General features: G+C 45.0%; 1 protein-coding gene across 2 annotated transcripts in view; it reads left to right on the top strand.

The window, feature by feature from the left end:
• The window catches only part of LOC111839361 (leucine-rich repeat transmembrane neuronal protein 4), an 89,847-nt gene extending 84,121 nt beyond the window's left edge, over nucleotides 1–5,726 (top strand). The window contains exon 3 of one of the 2 annotated variants that reach the window (XM_023803196.2): nucleotides 5,424–5,726. In XM_023803196.2, coding sequence (XP_023658964.1) covers nucleotides 5,424–5,642 — 219 coding nt within the window. In that variant the 3' untranslated portion in view covers nucleotides 5,643–5,726. The remainder of the gene's footprint in view (nucleotides 1–5,423) is intronic. The other variant, XM_023803197.2, reaches the window with a different exon arrangement.
• Nucleotides 5,727–14,243: the final 8,517 nt, after the last annotated feature.

Here is a 14,243-nt window from a genome sequence, read left to right as displayed (position 1 = left end):
ATTAGTCACAGGGACTTTGCCGATGCAGAGTGGTGTTATTCTGGGGGAGTGTCTGCTGCTGGGGTATTTGGATGGAGCAGGTGGTCTCAGAGAGGACCCCCAACCAACCCCAGAGCTCAGACTGATCCAGGCCCAGAGCAGAGACTGACCTGGGCCCAGATTCCAGACTGACCTGGGCCCAGAGCCCAGCCCCAGTGTCGAGCCAGGATGCAGACCTATCCCCAGAGCCCAGACCCAGACCCACCCCCTGAGTGCAGACTGACCTAGAGTCCAGCTTCAGGTCCCACTGCTCAGCACTTGACCCTGAGCATAAACACTGCAGCCAAAGGTCCGTGGTCTGCAGCAATCTGCCTGATTAAACCTGGGCAGACCCTGGAGCCCCGGTGCCAGAAAGGCTTTTTAATCTTTAAATATTCATCACTCAGATGCCGATATAATTCTCCGGGCGGGGTGGTGTGGACGGGGGTGGGGGGGGTGGGGGGGTCAGCCTGGAATGTCTGGGGTGAGATGCATTCGCTGAGCGAGGGAAGCAGAGGGGTGAAAGTGTCGCTTACTCTGCCACTCCTGCTCCACGGCGCCCCCGCTGGCCATGCAGGGTCACGCAAAGATGAAAATGCGGATATCAAGAGGGCCGCTGCGTCCGCTGGGAAGCACCGAGCAGGGAAGACGCCCTCAAGCAGTGACACAGCCTCACCAACCTCAGCTGTGTGCATGCAGCGAGACTAGAAACCAACACAGAGTATGTGTGATGGAATTGGGTGCAGGAAAAACAAACTGGGTGGTCTGGTCACTGCCGCCAGGGTTACGGGTTTAAATCCCAATTCTGCTGCTGAGGATGGGAGTTCACCTGCTTGTCCTACATCACATGGCTTTTCTCCCACAACCCATATGGCACATCTAAACTGCCTGTTGTATGAGCTTGGACCCTATGACGTACTGGCATGCCATGTAGGCTGCTCTTTCCTACATTCTCTGTGCATCCTAGGACTGGCTCCAGGTTCTCCAATACCTCGTACCAGGGGCACTGTATTATTTTTTCCCTGAGATCCAAATTCCATCGGTGACAAAAGCCAGTGTCCACTGGCCTGAAGGGGAGGGGGAAGTAAATTTCACTGCTCACTAGGAGGGAGGGGAGGGGTGTGATGGTGATCATCACTACATCACTATCATCATGGTCCGTGGTCTGAATCAGCAGCGATACTGGACCGGACCTCCTTTTACAAGTAATGACAAGCTGGTGCCCCTCCTGGCTAATACTGCTGTAAACATGTTCTGGTCTATTAACCCGGTGACACTAAGACGTGGGCTCTTCACAAATCGCATCGTGTTTCACAGCTAATCCTCCAATTGGGTGATTGCACCTATAAACCAATCAGATCTTCTCCTAGCCACATGTGGACCAACCCACCCACCACCACTGGGAATGTCTTGTGTTATGTGACCGCATGTGGTTCCTGTTGTCTGTGTTTGTGGTTTCCTGTTGTTTGTGGAGACTTCCAAGCCACATTTTGGACAATGTTCCTTCGGGCCTATCGGTTTAAGAAGGGGCTACACTCTCACGGGACATGTGACTTTTTTCTGTTTGGGGGTGGGGCTTATTGGTGGAGGGGGTGTTCCTCTGGCTAGCTGGCCATTTTCATTTTTTAACAGGTGTGTAATTGTTGAACACACCACAGGAGTCCTCTGTGAGTAAGGGTCTTGTATGACGTGTCAGTGGACTTGAGCCTCACTCTAAAACTATGTTTCCCAGTCGGGTCCTCAGTGACCCACAGACAGTCCACATTTTTGCTCCCTCCCAGCTTCTAACTGAGAGCAAGAATGTGGATTGTCTGGCAGGAATCTGGGAGGGAGCAAAAACGTGGACCGTCTATGAGGCCCCAAAGACAAGGGAAACACCGCTCTAAAACATTCCCAAATCAAGGTGCGGCCCTCCCCCAGTTTAACTTAATTGCTCTCAGGATGCCTACTGCAGGTTAGGAGAGTAAGGTAATGCTGTTTCGGAGGCAGTAATGAGGTGTCTACCCAAATGCCTGCTGTTGTAGAGTTCTCCTATGTTTTGATGTTCATAAATATAGTTTGGCCTTGCAGAGTGCTTTCACAAACCTAGGATAGATCAAAGTAGCTTTCAGTGGAAATATTCTCCTTCCTGGGCACTTCATTAAACACACATCCTCTTATCCTAGTGTTTTTCCACGGCGTGTCCTTACAAATGCAGAGTGTATACAGCTCTTGTGTTCTCATCTCGCTGGGCCTTCTCAGATAATTATCGATGCTGTGGACGAGCGTCGTGTTTGACGGGCGGGGCTTGACCACGCGGGCGGGCAGACGTACCCGTGCGGATTTACGGTCAGCGACAGGCTAAAACTCCTCGAATGGTCAGAAGTTAATATCACTTAATTAATTTGAAGCACCAGAGCACAAAGCTGGAGGAATGCAAAGTGGAATCTGTGTCGGTAATGTAATAAGCAGTTCCCGCTTAATGGAGTCTCTGCTCTCTTCTGAGGGGGGATGGTGTGGTGGTTGTGTGCAGTGGCCTGCATGGAAAAGGGGCAGTGCTTGTGCAGTGGATTGGGGGAGCTAGAAGAGGCAGACCTTTTCCTGATAGGGTAATAGTGAGACAGGGATGGGTGCACTACGAAAATGGGATATGGATCAACACTGTAGGCACTACTCTTTATGCGAAGGCAGAAACAGCACCTCCTGCTGGCCCCTTACCGCTTTGGCAAGAGCAGCCTTATCATTTATTTGCTCGACTGGCTTTCCTGATTTTCTCGTTTCGTTTTTATTTGCCTGTCATTTTTTGACATTTGCATATCGCCAATTACCGAAGCCGGAACTGCACATGCGCATGAAGCTGCATTAATTGGCATTTTCTGCGTCGGTGTTAAAAAGGTGGTCATATACTTCAAACGACATCCCGGCAGTCTGTCTAACGTTAATATTCAGCCAATAGTGGCTGTTAATAAAGACAGAAACTTATTTTCCATTTTAAAATAGCTGTCATCTCCCATATTAAAATGACTCACGCACTCACCACAATACGCTTATTTGCGCTCTCTGTGTGGGTGTACCGTATCGAAAACATTCTGTGTCCTCTAGGGTTGTGGCATGACAAACGCTGTGTCCAAATTCAGGGGCTACACCCTTCAAATGCCGCGATCTACGAAGGTATTGCCTTTGTAGGCTGCATTCTTTGAAGGCTGAACGGAAAGCATCGTCAAATGCGACAGTCTGCCCTTACCCTTGAGTAACAAAGTGCTGCTCCTATCGCCTAAGCCCAGACTCTCCCACTTTACCTCTGCGCAATGAATCTTGGGATATGTTGAGCTGGGAAGGATCCATTGGGTAGATCCTTCGTGACTCAGCAAAAGGAGGACGCATTTGAAGGACCCTTCAAAATGCGACGGCCTTGTCGCACTGCTGCGACACGTTCGGTTTTCAAATGCAGCCTTAGAAGGATGCAGCCCCTGAATTCAGACACAGCCTTTGATTTTGTTTTGTTCAGACGTCGTTTGAAGTACATGGCCATCGTTCCACGTGGTACTGCTCAGATCGGTGAATCCCCACAGCCGGTTTGCTCATTTCTAGTCGAAAAACACGTAAATCTCTTTGTCTCATTACCGCTGCGGTAAATAAATTTAAATGCATTCTCCAGCTGCAGATGTTGAATAGCACAAACCAATCAATTGTTAATTACTCACAAATTAAATCATGTGGATCCTATTTTAGTTCCTTTGGTCTTTTTTAATTCTTCACTTATTTTGTTCATTAACTGGTTTTATCATTCCTAATGTTTCACAACAGTGTTGGTCTCCTACTTGATCCTAAGTGCTTCTTATTTGTCGTCTTGATCTTGGAACGAAAACTCTCAGTGCTCAGAAACAAGTCGTATCAAAGACCTTCCCAATATGCATGTGTGAGCCAGGCTGTGGCACTAATGGGCACTTCAGAGGAAGCTATGGGCTGCTTTTCCTTTCTTGCGTCTCAGTACCTGAGCCTTTGTGAGTCACGGTGAGCGACTTGGGCCGGCTCTCCATTTGGAAGAAGGCAAACTCACAATTGTGGTCCTATCCGGCCCTTAGTGTTTTTTTATTTATATAAATTTCTTTTGCTCAAGAGGAATTCCTGCAGGGGAAGGATCAACGATATGGTATCGTTTCCAAACAGTTTTAATTGCTGAGTGGAAGATCACATACACATGATGAAGGTCTTACATAAGCTCCTGGCTGGAAGCTTCTCTCTCTTTGCAAAACCTATTTACATGCCCACTTCAGAAGCATGGTATAGCAGCATGTGGTGGTTGGAGCCAATGGAACTTGGACTGAAGTCATCAGACATACTACTCATCAGTTTTATAGAAAGCCCAAACATCGCCACAGGAATAAGAACACCCGAAGACAGCAAACCACAGCTTAGGTATTCTCCAAAGCAAGTCATATTTTATGATGCCTGCCCAATTCCCCCATAAACCACTGCTCCTCATTTGCATAACTCCCTCCCACTCCCACATAGTTTCTAAACAAGGGGACCGTTCAAAACAGTCTGCACAGTGAAAGCACCCTCTGCTACAATATTAAATTAGCAGGTCCAATCAGAGCCGCCTCGTTTAGCATAATGGTTAATCACTTGGACGCACAAGCAGAAAGTAAACGGTACAGGTCCCTTGGAGGGAGCTTCTGTCTTACCTGTAAGCAAGGTAATGGCAGCTGCTTTAATGAAAACCCCAACCGTGTGAAAGGCACGACTGTAAAGTGGCATGTATAAATCCTGGCAGGCCGGTGAGAGGACACTGTGGGTGGGGAATTAGTGGCTTTATTCATATACAGATGTGGAGATGGGGGGGCAGGTATTCTAGGCTCACTACTAAGAGAAACACAGGAGAAACAGGAAAACAAGCTGGGCATCAGGCCTACAGTGCAACTCAAGTGACTTGACCACCCAGCACAGCCGCATGAAGAATCCATCAAGAAAATGTGCTTACGTTTGTGTTTCGCCCACATATATAAATGTAAATAATATTAATAAGAATATAAGCTTTATGGGGGGGCACTGGGGGGCATGCATGTTGTCACAGGGGCACCCCCCCCCCCATGCTGTGCCATGAACTGAAAAACCACAGCTGTTTCACAAACAGTCGAGCTACTTAACAACTGATGCCTTCTTCTGGCTTCTGAGAGACAGTAAATGACTATTTTCCCTTAGAAGGACTGGCATCCCATCCAACCTGCTACCCAGCCTTGTTCCCTGTGCGCTTCCTGGGCACTGGGCCATGCTGTGATGCTGTTCTGGATAGGCAGTCATGGATGGATGGATCGATGGATGGATGAATGGATGGATGGATGTTATTATGCAAGCAGGAGTAGACACCTTCATCTAACTCATCTTTCCTTCTCTCCTCTTCTCCGCTGCCCCCTGTGGGATAGGTTCCGCACCAGGTGAGTGCATTGACCTTCTATAGGTATGAGCAGCCGGTAATGGACTACTGCCAAGCCCACCAGCCTTTGCACCTCAACATGGGCTTTGAGGGGCCCCCGCAGGCCTTGGAGGACAGGGGGCTACGTGAGCGCAGCATGGTGCAGACTCTGCCCCCCAACCCCGCCTCGGCCGCCACCCTCACCCGGCCCCGCGCCTCTCCACAGTGAGGGAGGCGGGAGAGGCTGGGCTGCAGCTCAACAAGGGACCCAGACTGGCACAGAACTGTGGGGCAAGGGGGTGAACCTGATATGAAGCAGTAAGGGGTGGGGGGGGGTCGTTACTCACTTAATCAGACTTGTGTCTCATCTGAGGAAACCCAGTAATGCGGGGGGGGGGGGGGGGGGGGGGTGTTCTAGAGAACCAGAACAATTTATCAGTGCAATATGGGTGTATAAAGACAAACCAATTGAAAGCTAATTCTGTAAATGATAAGATGACAAGATGACACTTTTCAAATGTGTCATTTTTTTAAGTTGGTAATGAAAATTCTAAATATTTAAATATAATTAATTTGCTCTTCATTGAGCAGTTCCCTCACCTAAATTTTTCGATTAATTAACGTAGGTGTTTCCCCAGAGCTTGGGAGATAATTTATCAGAGTGTAAAGAAAACAGCACTGAGGAGAAGAAGAGGGACTGAACTGCAGAGCAGATTAAAGTTTAACGGGGGGAAAGTCTTTTTCCCGTTGTGTCCGAAGCGGCTTACAGTTGGTGTGAACACAAACGCCTCTGTGATTGTTTGATTGTATGAGTGAGTTGCCCAGCATTCCCACTCACACCACAGCATTTTCTTACTGACATGTTGATGTATTACTGACACAATCTCTTTTTATATTGCACTCTATTGACAAGCAACATCACCTTAAACGTCTTACCAAAGACAAGTACATGTCTTGTTTCCCATGTTATTTTACGCTTCTTTTCACATACGATGTGCTGGAATGCAATTATACGCAGGCAATAGAGAAGATGCCTCGTTAAGGGCATATTTGTAACTGTTGACCCCTTCGGGTCCTCCTGGTTCTGCTGAGAATGTAGGCCTTGCTGGTGCATCTCACTCTTAATAATCCAACAAGTCTGCACTGTATCTACAAGCTGAGGCGTCCGCACCCATCTGATGCTGAACCACCCAGACCTTTGGCCAGAGGAACCATGAGGGGCTTTGGGACTCAGCGACTGCACCGGGGTTGTTCGCTGCCCCCTGTAGACCTGCGTGTGAACTGCACTGGGCCCAGGTTACTCCCCAACACCCCGAAAGACACTCTGGAGTGAACCCTCCTCACCTGCTATCGCTCTGTCTGCTCCACCTGGATTCTTTCATCCCGCCAGCTTCTCCCCCCAAACCATTCACCCTGCTGCACACAGCAGCCCCACCCCCACGCCTGCAACGGAGAGGGCCAGCCGTCGCCGCTGTTACATTACGGGAGGGATCCGCCCTCTTCGGAACAGAGCTCCCCAGCTTCGGGGAAAAGAGGGGCGTCTTCAAGGCGCCAAGGGAACACTGACACAGATCTAATGGAACTTGTTCGCCTTGTTAATCTTGTAAATAGCAAATAAAAAAAAGGGATGTAACTTCTTCAGAAACACAATCATGTGCCCGCGAAGAGGAGCCTTATCTCAAACCCAGGTGAGCCAGAACAGAATCGTCTGATGGATGTTTATTGCGAATGGATTTGTGTGGGGCTTTGGGAAGCTGGTGATTGGCAATACAGGCTTGCTGTAACAGAGAATTCCTACTTTATCTCATTTTTCTATTCCATGTTTCATAAGAGTCTGTTAAACCCGGGTCAATGTGTACGGCTAGGTTTGCATTCTGAAGGAGCGCCCAGACTTTTCGGTCAAATTCTCCCGCACACACACCTCTAAGCCATGCATTCCTCAAAAAGATGACTTTTGTTTCAAACACGTATTTGAAATATCATACTGCAGCTACCATTGGTTTTAAAAATGTGTTTTTTTTTTTTAACTGTTTGCTTCTTAGTTCTGTCTTTGGCAGCGAGTGTTGAGTGTTTCAGAAAGAAAACGATAAAAGTTATCATTGCTTTGTGCTCACAGCGTCTGTGCATCCTTATAGCCATCTTCAAGGCATGATATGACTGAATATGCAGCTATAAATGGTTTTATACACCTTAAGAGAGGGAAATTTAATGAAATAATATTTGATGGGTGGATGAAAGAAGGCTGACTGGAGATACCAACATCTCCCTGGTCACTGCAGAAGGTGTGACTATATATGAAGTCCATCTTGCTTTTGATAATTGGCCCCCTCCTTATTTTGTAAAGCAAATTTCTTATTAATGAATCGCATTAATAAATAATGTCGTGCTTTCCGATTATCTGCCCCTTCATCTTTCTTCTGGCCTTCTGTCTGTGATTGCGCTCCACCTCAATTCTCCATCACCTGCAGCAGCTTTCCCCTCCCACTCGGAGCCCCCTCCTATCATCATTTATCTTCCCAGCATGCATTGCACGCATGTGTCCAGCTTCCCAGCGTGCACTGTACGCCCACGTCCATCTTCTCCCTGTGTGCGTTGCACTCACAATCAGCTTTTCTGCCCAAATCGCATGTGTTCGCACATCTTCCCAGCATGCAGTGCGCGTCAGCTGTCCAAATGTGCCCCAATAGCGTAAGTAAAGTTCTCCATAGGTTTTGTCTTAATTTGTACATCAATGGAACCCCACAAGGGCCCCTCCATCAAACTGAGCTGTCCATCAACATGCCTGCCTTGTTAAAAAAATAAAAAAAAAGAAGCAGCACATAATTTTCCCCACTGAATGCTCAATCAGTTTCCTTGACCTTTTAATTGTTGGCCAATTATTTCCAATTTTGCACTAAGCAAATGGCAGAGACAGAAGAGGAAGAAATTACATTTATATTCCCGTCAAATTGAAAATATTCAATATTCATGATCTCCTTTATGATAATCGCAGAAAGTAATGGTACATAATGAAATATTCTCATGCTCACTGATGCTCAACTAACTTTCAATAACTCTTTACATAACCTTTACAGTTGTATGATTGCAGTGTTCAGTTTCTGTGCTGTTTTGCCCCTTTGAAATAATGAATGGCAGTTCAAACAAAGTTACAGGTTAAGAACAAAATACAAAAGTGTTATATCCTAATATAATGTATAACACTTAATATAATTGTGTTTTATGTAATTGCAAAATAACGTAATTACAGCATCTCTTCTTTTCCTATTCCATTGTTCTGTTTTAATGAAAATCAAACCAAACATGTGAACTGGTGAAGTCATTTCAGAATTTGCACTAGTGCAATTGTCCATGTTATACTGTAATCTCATTGTACTTCCCCAATGACTATGTTCAAACGAAAACACCTGTTTAAATTTCTTTTATAAAACCAGTTTTGCATTGTTCCTGCCATTTATACCTTAACTCTTTGATGTGTGTGCCATTTCTGAAAGGATTTGGTGAGGTATTAAAAGATCAATGAAGAAAAACTGGCTGAATCATCCCAGCAATTACCTACCTGAAGATAAGGCTTAAATTTAATAACTCATAAAGAGTCTATGAGAACACATGGAAATCACATGACTTCTGTTTTTTTACTTCCTGTTTTAGTTCCTGTACTTCCTGTGCTTGTCTTTATTCATTCAGTGGCTGCAAAATGGCCAGCTTGTTCATTCTTATTCCGCGCACATCGAGTCTTTCCCAGGCAAGCTGTTCCTGAATGTCCAAAACAGACATTCGAAGTGGGGGTTGGGGGGCTGAAAGACCCTCTTCTGCGCTGACCCAGCCTTTGTCTGTGTGACGATAGGTTTTCCACGTTGCGGTTATAACGTTTTTTCCTCACTGTAGGCTTTCTTACGATGCGCAGGCAGACTGCGTCAGCCACAGCGAGGCAGGTGATTCCACCCGTCGTGTCCGGTGTTACGGGCACACATGCATGTGCGGTTGCGCGTTCGGCTGCGCGTGCGGCTGCGTGATACAGTCGAGGCTTTTCGAGGTTTGGCCCAGGAATGTAATCTGTATGGCTATTTCACACCTTGTGTTCAACTTCTAGGTGGAAGTCACAAAAATTCCATTCTGGGGGGACACTAATGAGCTCAGTCCCTGTTATAAAAATTCCGCCATCTCTCTGTTAATAAAGCATTTAGCTCCTTTCGGACTCTTTTCGGCCCCATACATTACAGTCATACATTCCCAGTCATACTGCTATTCATACTATTATTATTATTCTGTATTGTCAAACTTGCAGTGGCAGCCCAATACAGGTGGCTTACCTGCTACCCTGCTCTTCCTCTTAGGAAGGGACCTTCTTTCTAGCAGGTAAGAGAGAGAGCGGGGAAGGTGAAAGCCAGGCTCGGATCTGCAGCCCGTTCTATTACACAGACTTCAGGCGGAACGGACAAACTCAATTACGCTTGACTCCTGGGCCGTTAAATTAGTGTTTGTCATTCGCTACCTGACATTGTGTCTCTGGTGTAGGTTCAGCTGGGGGTGGGGACGACGGCTGAGGGCTGTCTACACTGATAACTCGGACTGTGTAAACTGACAGTTCAACAGTAAAAAACTATTTTCTGCCTGTGCTTGCCTGGACGTTAGAACTGTTAGTTTGTTTCTGTCAAAGACTTTTCACCTAGAAGTACCAAGGATGGATTAAATCATTTATCCCCACGTCTAGTGCTGGTGTGCTTTCTTTCGTGCTGACTACATGATAGAAATATCATTACAGATGTCAGTATCTAATTTCTTTATGCACTCTTACATGTACGTTCTGTAATAATGATTCACTATGCCATGCAACATACAGTACATAGCTCCCGGGGGGGGGTTTCTCCATAAAAACCGCTGGAGGACCGAAGCTTTCGCTCAGTTTTCAGAAGCAACGTTCATAATTCATTCATTATTGCAGGTGTGTCTAAAACATAAATGATGTATGTTTAGAGGTTCTGCAGCGCTCAGTCATTTGCGTTTATGGAGACTAACGCCATCAGCTTCCCATGTAATTCATCCGTCGTCCGTGGCTCAGTCGTGACGCTTTCGTGATGTCGTGATGAAGCAACACTTTAAATTGGTGTCCTACTGATGATTTGGACCTTTTATATATATTATTTTATATATTATTATAATGACAAAATGGCACACCAAGTGTTTATATGGAAAGGCCAATAATAAATAATGATAATAATGCTATATTTAACATTAGCTGTACCATAAATGTGTGTTCACACCTCTATACGACAAGCAGTTTGATTCTCTGGTGGAGATTGCAGGCTTACGCTGTAGGTATCCTCAGCTGGGGCTTAACTGAAAAAAAAACCCCGCAAATCTGTTTCACATTATTATTTTGTGTGTTGTAGTGTTTTCCTCAATCCTTCAATCCCAGATCATTTCAAAGAAAGGAGAAGAGCTGCAGTTTGTGGTGTCGCTTCACAGAACACATGCCGCAGCGTGTATTCACTCACAAACCCTAGCCAGCGTCTACCGGGGCCCCAGTGGGGAGACGCATCTCCTTTGTGCCATTGATGGTCTTCCTTGGCTTCCTGTGATTTCAGTCCACTGGCCTGGTGTTTAGCTCCACTTCTTTTTTAACACTCATTCCCATGTGTGTATTTTTCAGATGGATGCTGCCAAAACCGTCAGTCTGGTGGATATGTCTATTAATTCCCATATCTTGGTTATTGATATCTGGGGAACCTTGTGTCCATATCACATATAATGTCGTTATCCAGTGACCTTTATCGTGCAGGAAGACGAACTGATGAAATTTTTTACTTATGCTGAATTCTTCATATGGAATCAATAAAAATAGGCCTGTATTTTAGTTTACTCTGTCCCCAATAAATTTATTTTGGTATTTAATATAAGAGCAAGATTTATTGATCAAGATGAAAGAAAAGCGTAAATAAGTAAGCAGTATTGTTAACACTGTTGTTGCTTGTGATGGTAATCGGTGCCAGCTGAGCGATACCCGCGACTGGCCTGATTCACCTGCTTCTCAATGACCGTTTACTTGTTGTTGTTGTTGTTGTTTTTTTTTTTTTTTTTCATTTTAGGCAAAAGCGCGGTAAAACTGTAAATACATTGCCAAGCCTTTTGTTAATTTTTTTTAACTTATTTTTCTTTCTTTTATCCTGAAAGTGGTTTTATGGCAACCTGGTCTGACGCAAAACTCAGCTCTTCTTGAATTATATAATTGTCAGAAATGTTTTGTAAAGTTTTGATGATGAAATTAAAAAAAAAAACAGAAATTTAAAGAATCCCATTCAGAGTGTGACATTTTTTATTTTCTGTATCCTCACAAATACATTTATTTAAATTTAGAAAAGCACTTTAAATGAATACATCACCACCGAAATTGTAAATCTCCAACAGGCTAAACATATGCAATTAACATACTGAGTTATTTTAAAACCATCATTGAATATTACCTTTTAAATTAAAATATTCTATCTATTGTTAAAATTGATTGTCAACATGGCAGTGAAAAAAAGACGTTTTATTTTTCCTCATCGTCCACAGCTCTTTTTCATACAAACCAAACTGACATTTTCTAGGACATCAATTATTCAGCTCGTTTGAATCAGATACAATTCATCAAACACGGTTTTCACAATTTAATTTCAGTTCTCACACTCAACATCACAAAAGCAGCCAACATCTTATTCGTTCAGAAAATTCGATTGCTCAGTGGCTAATGGAAGAGCCAAAAAGGTTAATTGATGGTGAAGTTTGTAATAAAGGAAACCGGTGTCATTTACCTGAGAACAGGTGTGGCTCATCAGAGGCCAGTTAGGACAGAAAACCCACTGGATGGTAGCTGGGGACCCTGGTGTATGGTGAATGAATCCCTTACTGCCTTCTGTCACCTTTCTGGAGAAGCGTACAAAGGATAAAAAGTCCCTTGTCGAATTTTGTCTATGGATGGATGGATGGATGTGTCAGCAAGGAGACATTAATGTCACAATGTAAATATAAAAGCGAGTGACCCTCATTCATACCTGGAACAGTTCCTAACATATCTGACGAAGCCCGTCTAAGACAAAGCTGAGTGTGCCTCACTGGAAACGTCTTTCATGTCAACCTACCAATGATAGGTTGTTTCTTTAATATTTTTGATATTTCTTTCTGAATCTGTCCGTAACCATCTTTCATCCTTCTGTGAGCACCTGTAGCCTGGTAAAGGTGACTCTCTCACACATACCTGTCTTTTAGATGATAGAAAAGCTGCACAGATTAGCTAGTTCAGGCAACCTGGTCTCCCCACAGCAGATTTCCTCTGCTGGGAAAACCCACTCAGCCCATAAAACACCAGTAATATAAAGCAGGTCTTTCTCTGCCACTCCAAATATAGAAATATTACAACTTGATATGACCACAGCCTTCATTTTAATACACTAGAGTTAAATGGTGGACTTTAATATGGCAATAGGTACAAGGCAGGTCCCTGTGAACAGCAGAGGACAGTGATGAAGTGTAGGTTGTGTGACCTGTCTCTACCCCAAAGGCTCTCCAGCCCTTCCGTCTGATTGGTGGGGGAGGTCGGAGGGGCGGGCACACTGACGTCAGCCCCGCCTTCAGTCATTTAGCCCGCAACATGAAAGGTCAGGTAATATGACGGCCTCTACACATCTTTATTTCTAAAACCCGTTCTAACACAAGAAAGCGGGTCCAGCATAGGTCCCCGCAGGCTCTCTTTTCTGGTCGATAACAGGCACGGCTCGGATTATGGACCGTCGTTTTCTCGTCGCATTGGGCCCACTGGGGGTTTGATGTGCTCCTGTTTCACCCCGGTAAATGCTCTCATTATCGGCTTCAACACACAAGGAGGTAAATAACGGAATGCAGAATTTACGAAGAAGCCAGCTGTGAAAATGATAATTAGCCGCAGATCGAGAGAAAACGAGGCGATTACATGTCTTTTCACACTGTCCTCTGTGACAAAAACAGACGTAATTTCATTCTTTTTCACTTTGTTGCTGTTTTTCCCAGCAGTAGCATTTTCACTTTATAATAACGGTATCTAGGACCTGTCCACTGGGAAACTGCTGTAAGCAGAAGATAAGTGTTGTACAGGTAGAGAGGTCAAGACTAACTTCATTTATTTCTGTTACTTTATTTTCTGCTTCATGGCTTTTTTTTTTATTCTTTGAGCCAAACCAAAAATTTTATGTCCTGGAACTGCTGACATTTAGTCAAAGTTCCCCAGTTAATATGATACTTAGTTATTGAGAAGACACTTTTATCCAAAGCGACGTACATTTGAGAAATCAGTGTTAGCCAGCCCTGAAAATATTGGCACTAAGGGCCTTGTTCACGGGCCCAATAGTGAAATCACTATTCCAGCTACTGGAATTGAAAATATTGATCATGGCCACACACTACCTCGAGCTCCCTATAGTTTTAGTCAGTCCTTAACCACACATCATTATTATTATTATTATTATTATTATTGACCCATCTGTACCTGCTTGTCCGGTTCAGAGTCACTGTAGGCCTATCCTATAACAGGCCAGTAGGGGGCACTGTGGAAAAGAGCCTTATTTATTACAGGGTACGCCCACAGACAGAATGAGTGATTTTGAAACATCGGTTCACCTTTTCAGCTGAGGGCCTCCACGTAGGAAACCTGTACAAGCACAGGCAAGCTGCACATACTCAGAGGCAAAGGCTAGAATCGAACCCGCGACCCTGGAGAGGGGAAGCCACAGCGCTACCCACAATGCCGCCGTGCAAAGGATGACAGATCCCTCCTAAGCCTACATCTGCTCTGCTGTTCCACTATTCCAGTTCCTTAGCC

The sequence above is a fragment of the Paramormyrops kingsleyae genome, chromosome 2, assembly GCF_048594095.1.
Source record: "Paramormyrops kingsleyae isolate MSU_618 chromosome 2, PKINGS_0.4, whole genome shotgun sequence".
Lineage (NCBI taxonomy): Eukaryota > Metazoa > Chordata > Actinopteri > Osteoglossiformes > Mormyridae > Paramormyrops > Paramormyrops kingsleyae.
This window is presented reverse-complemented; position numbering and strand designations above follow the sequence as displayed.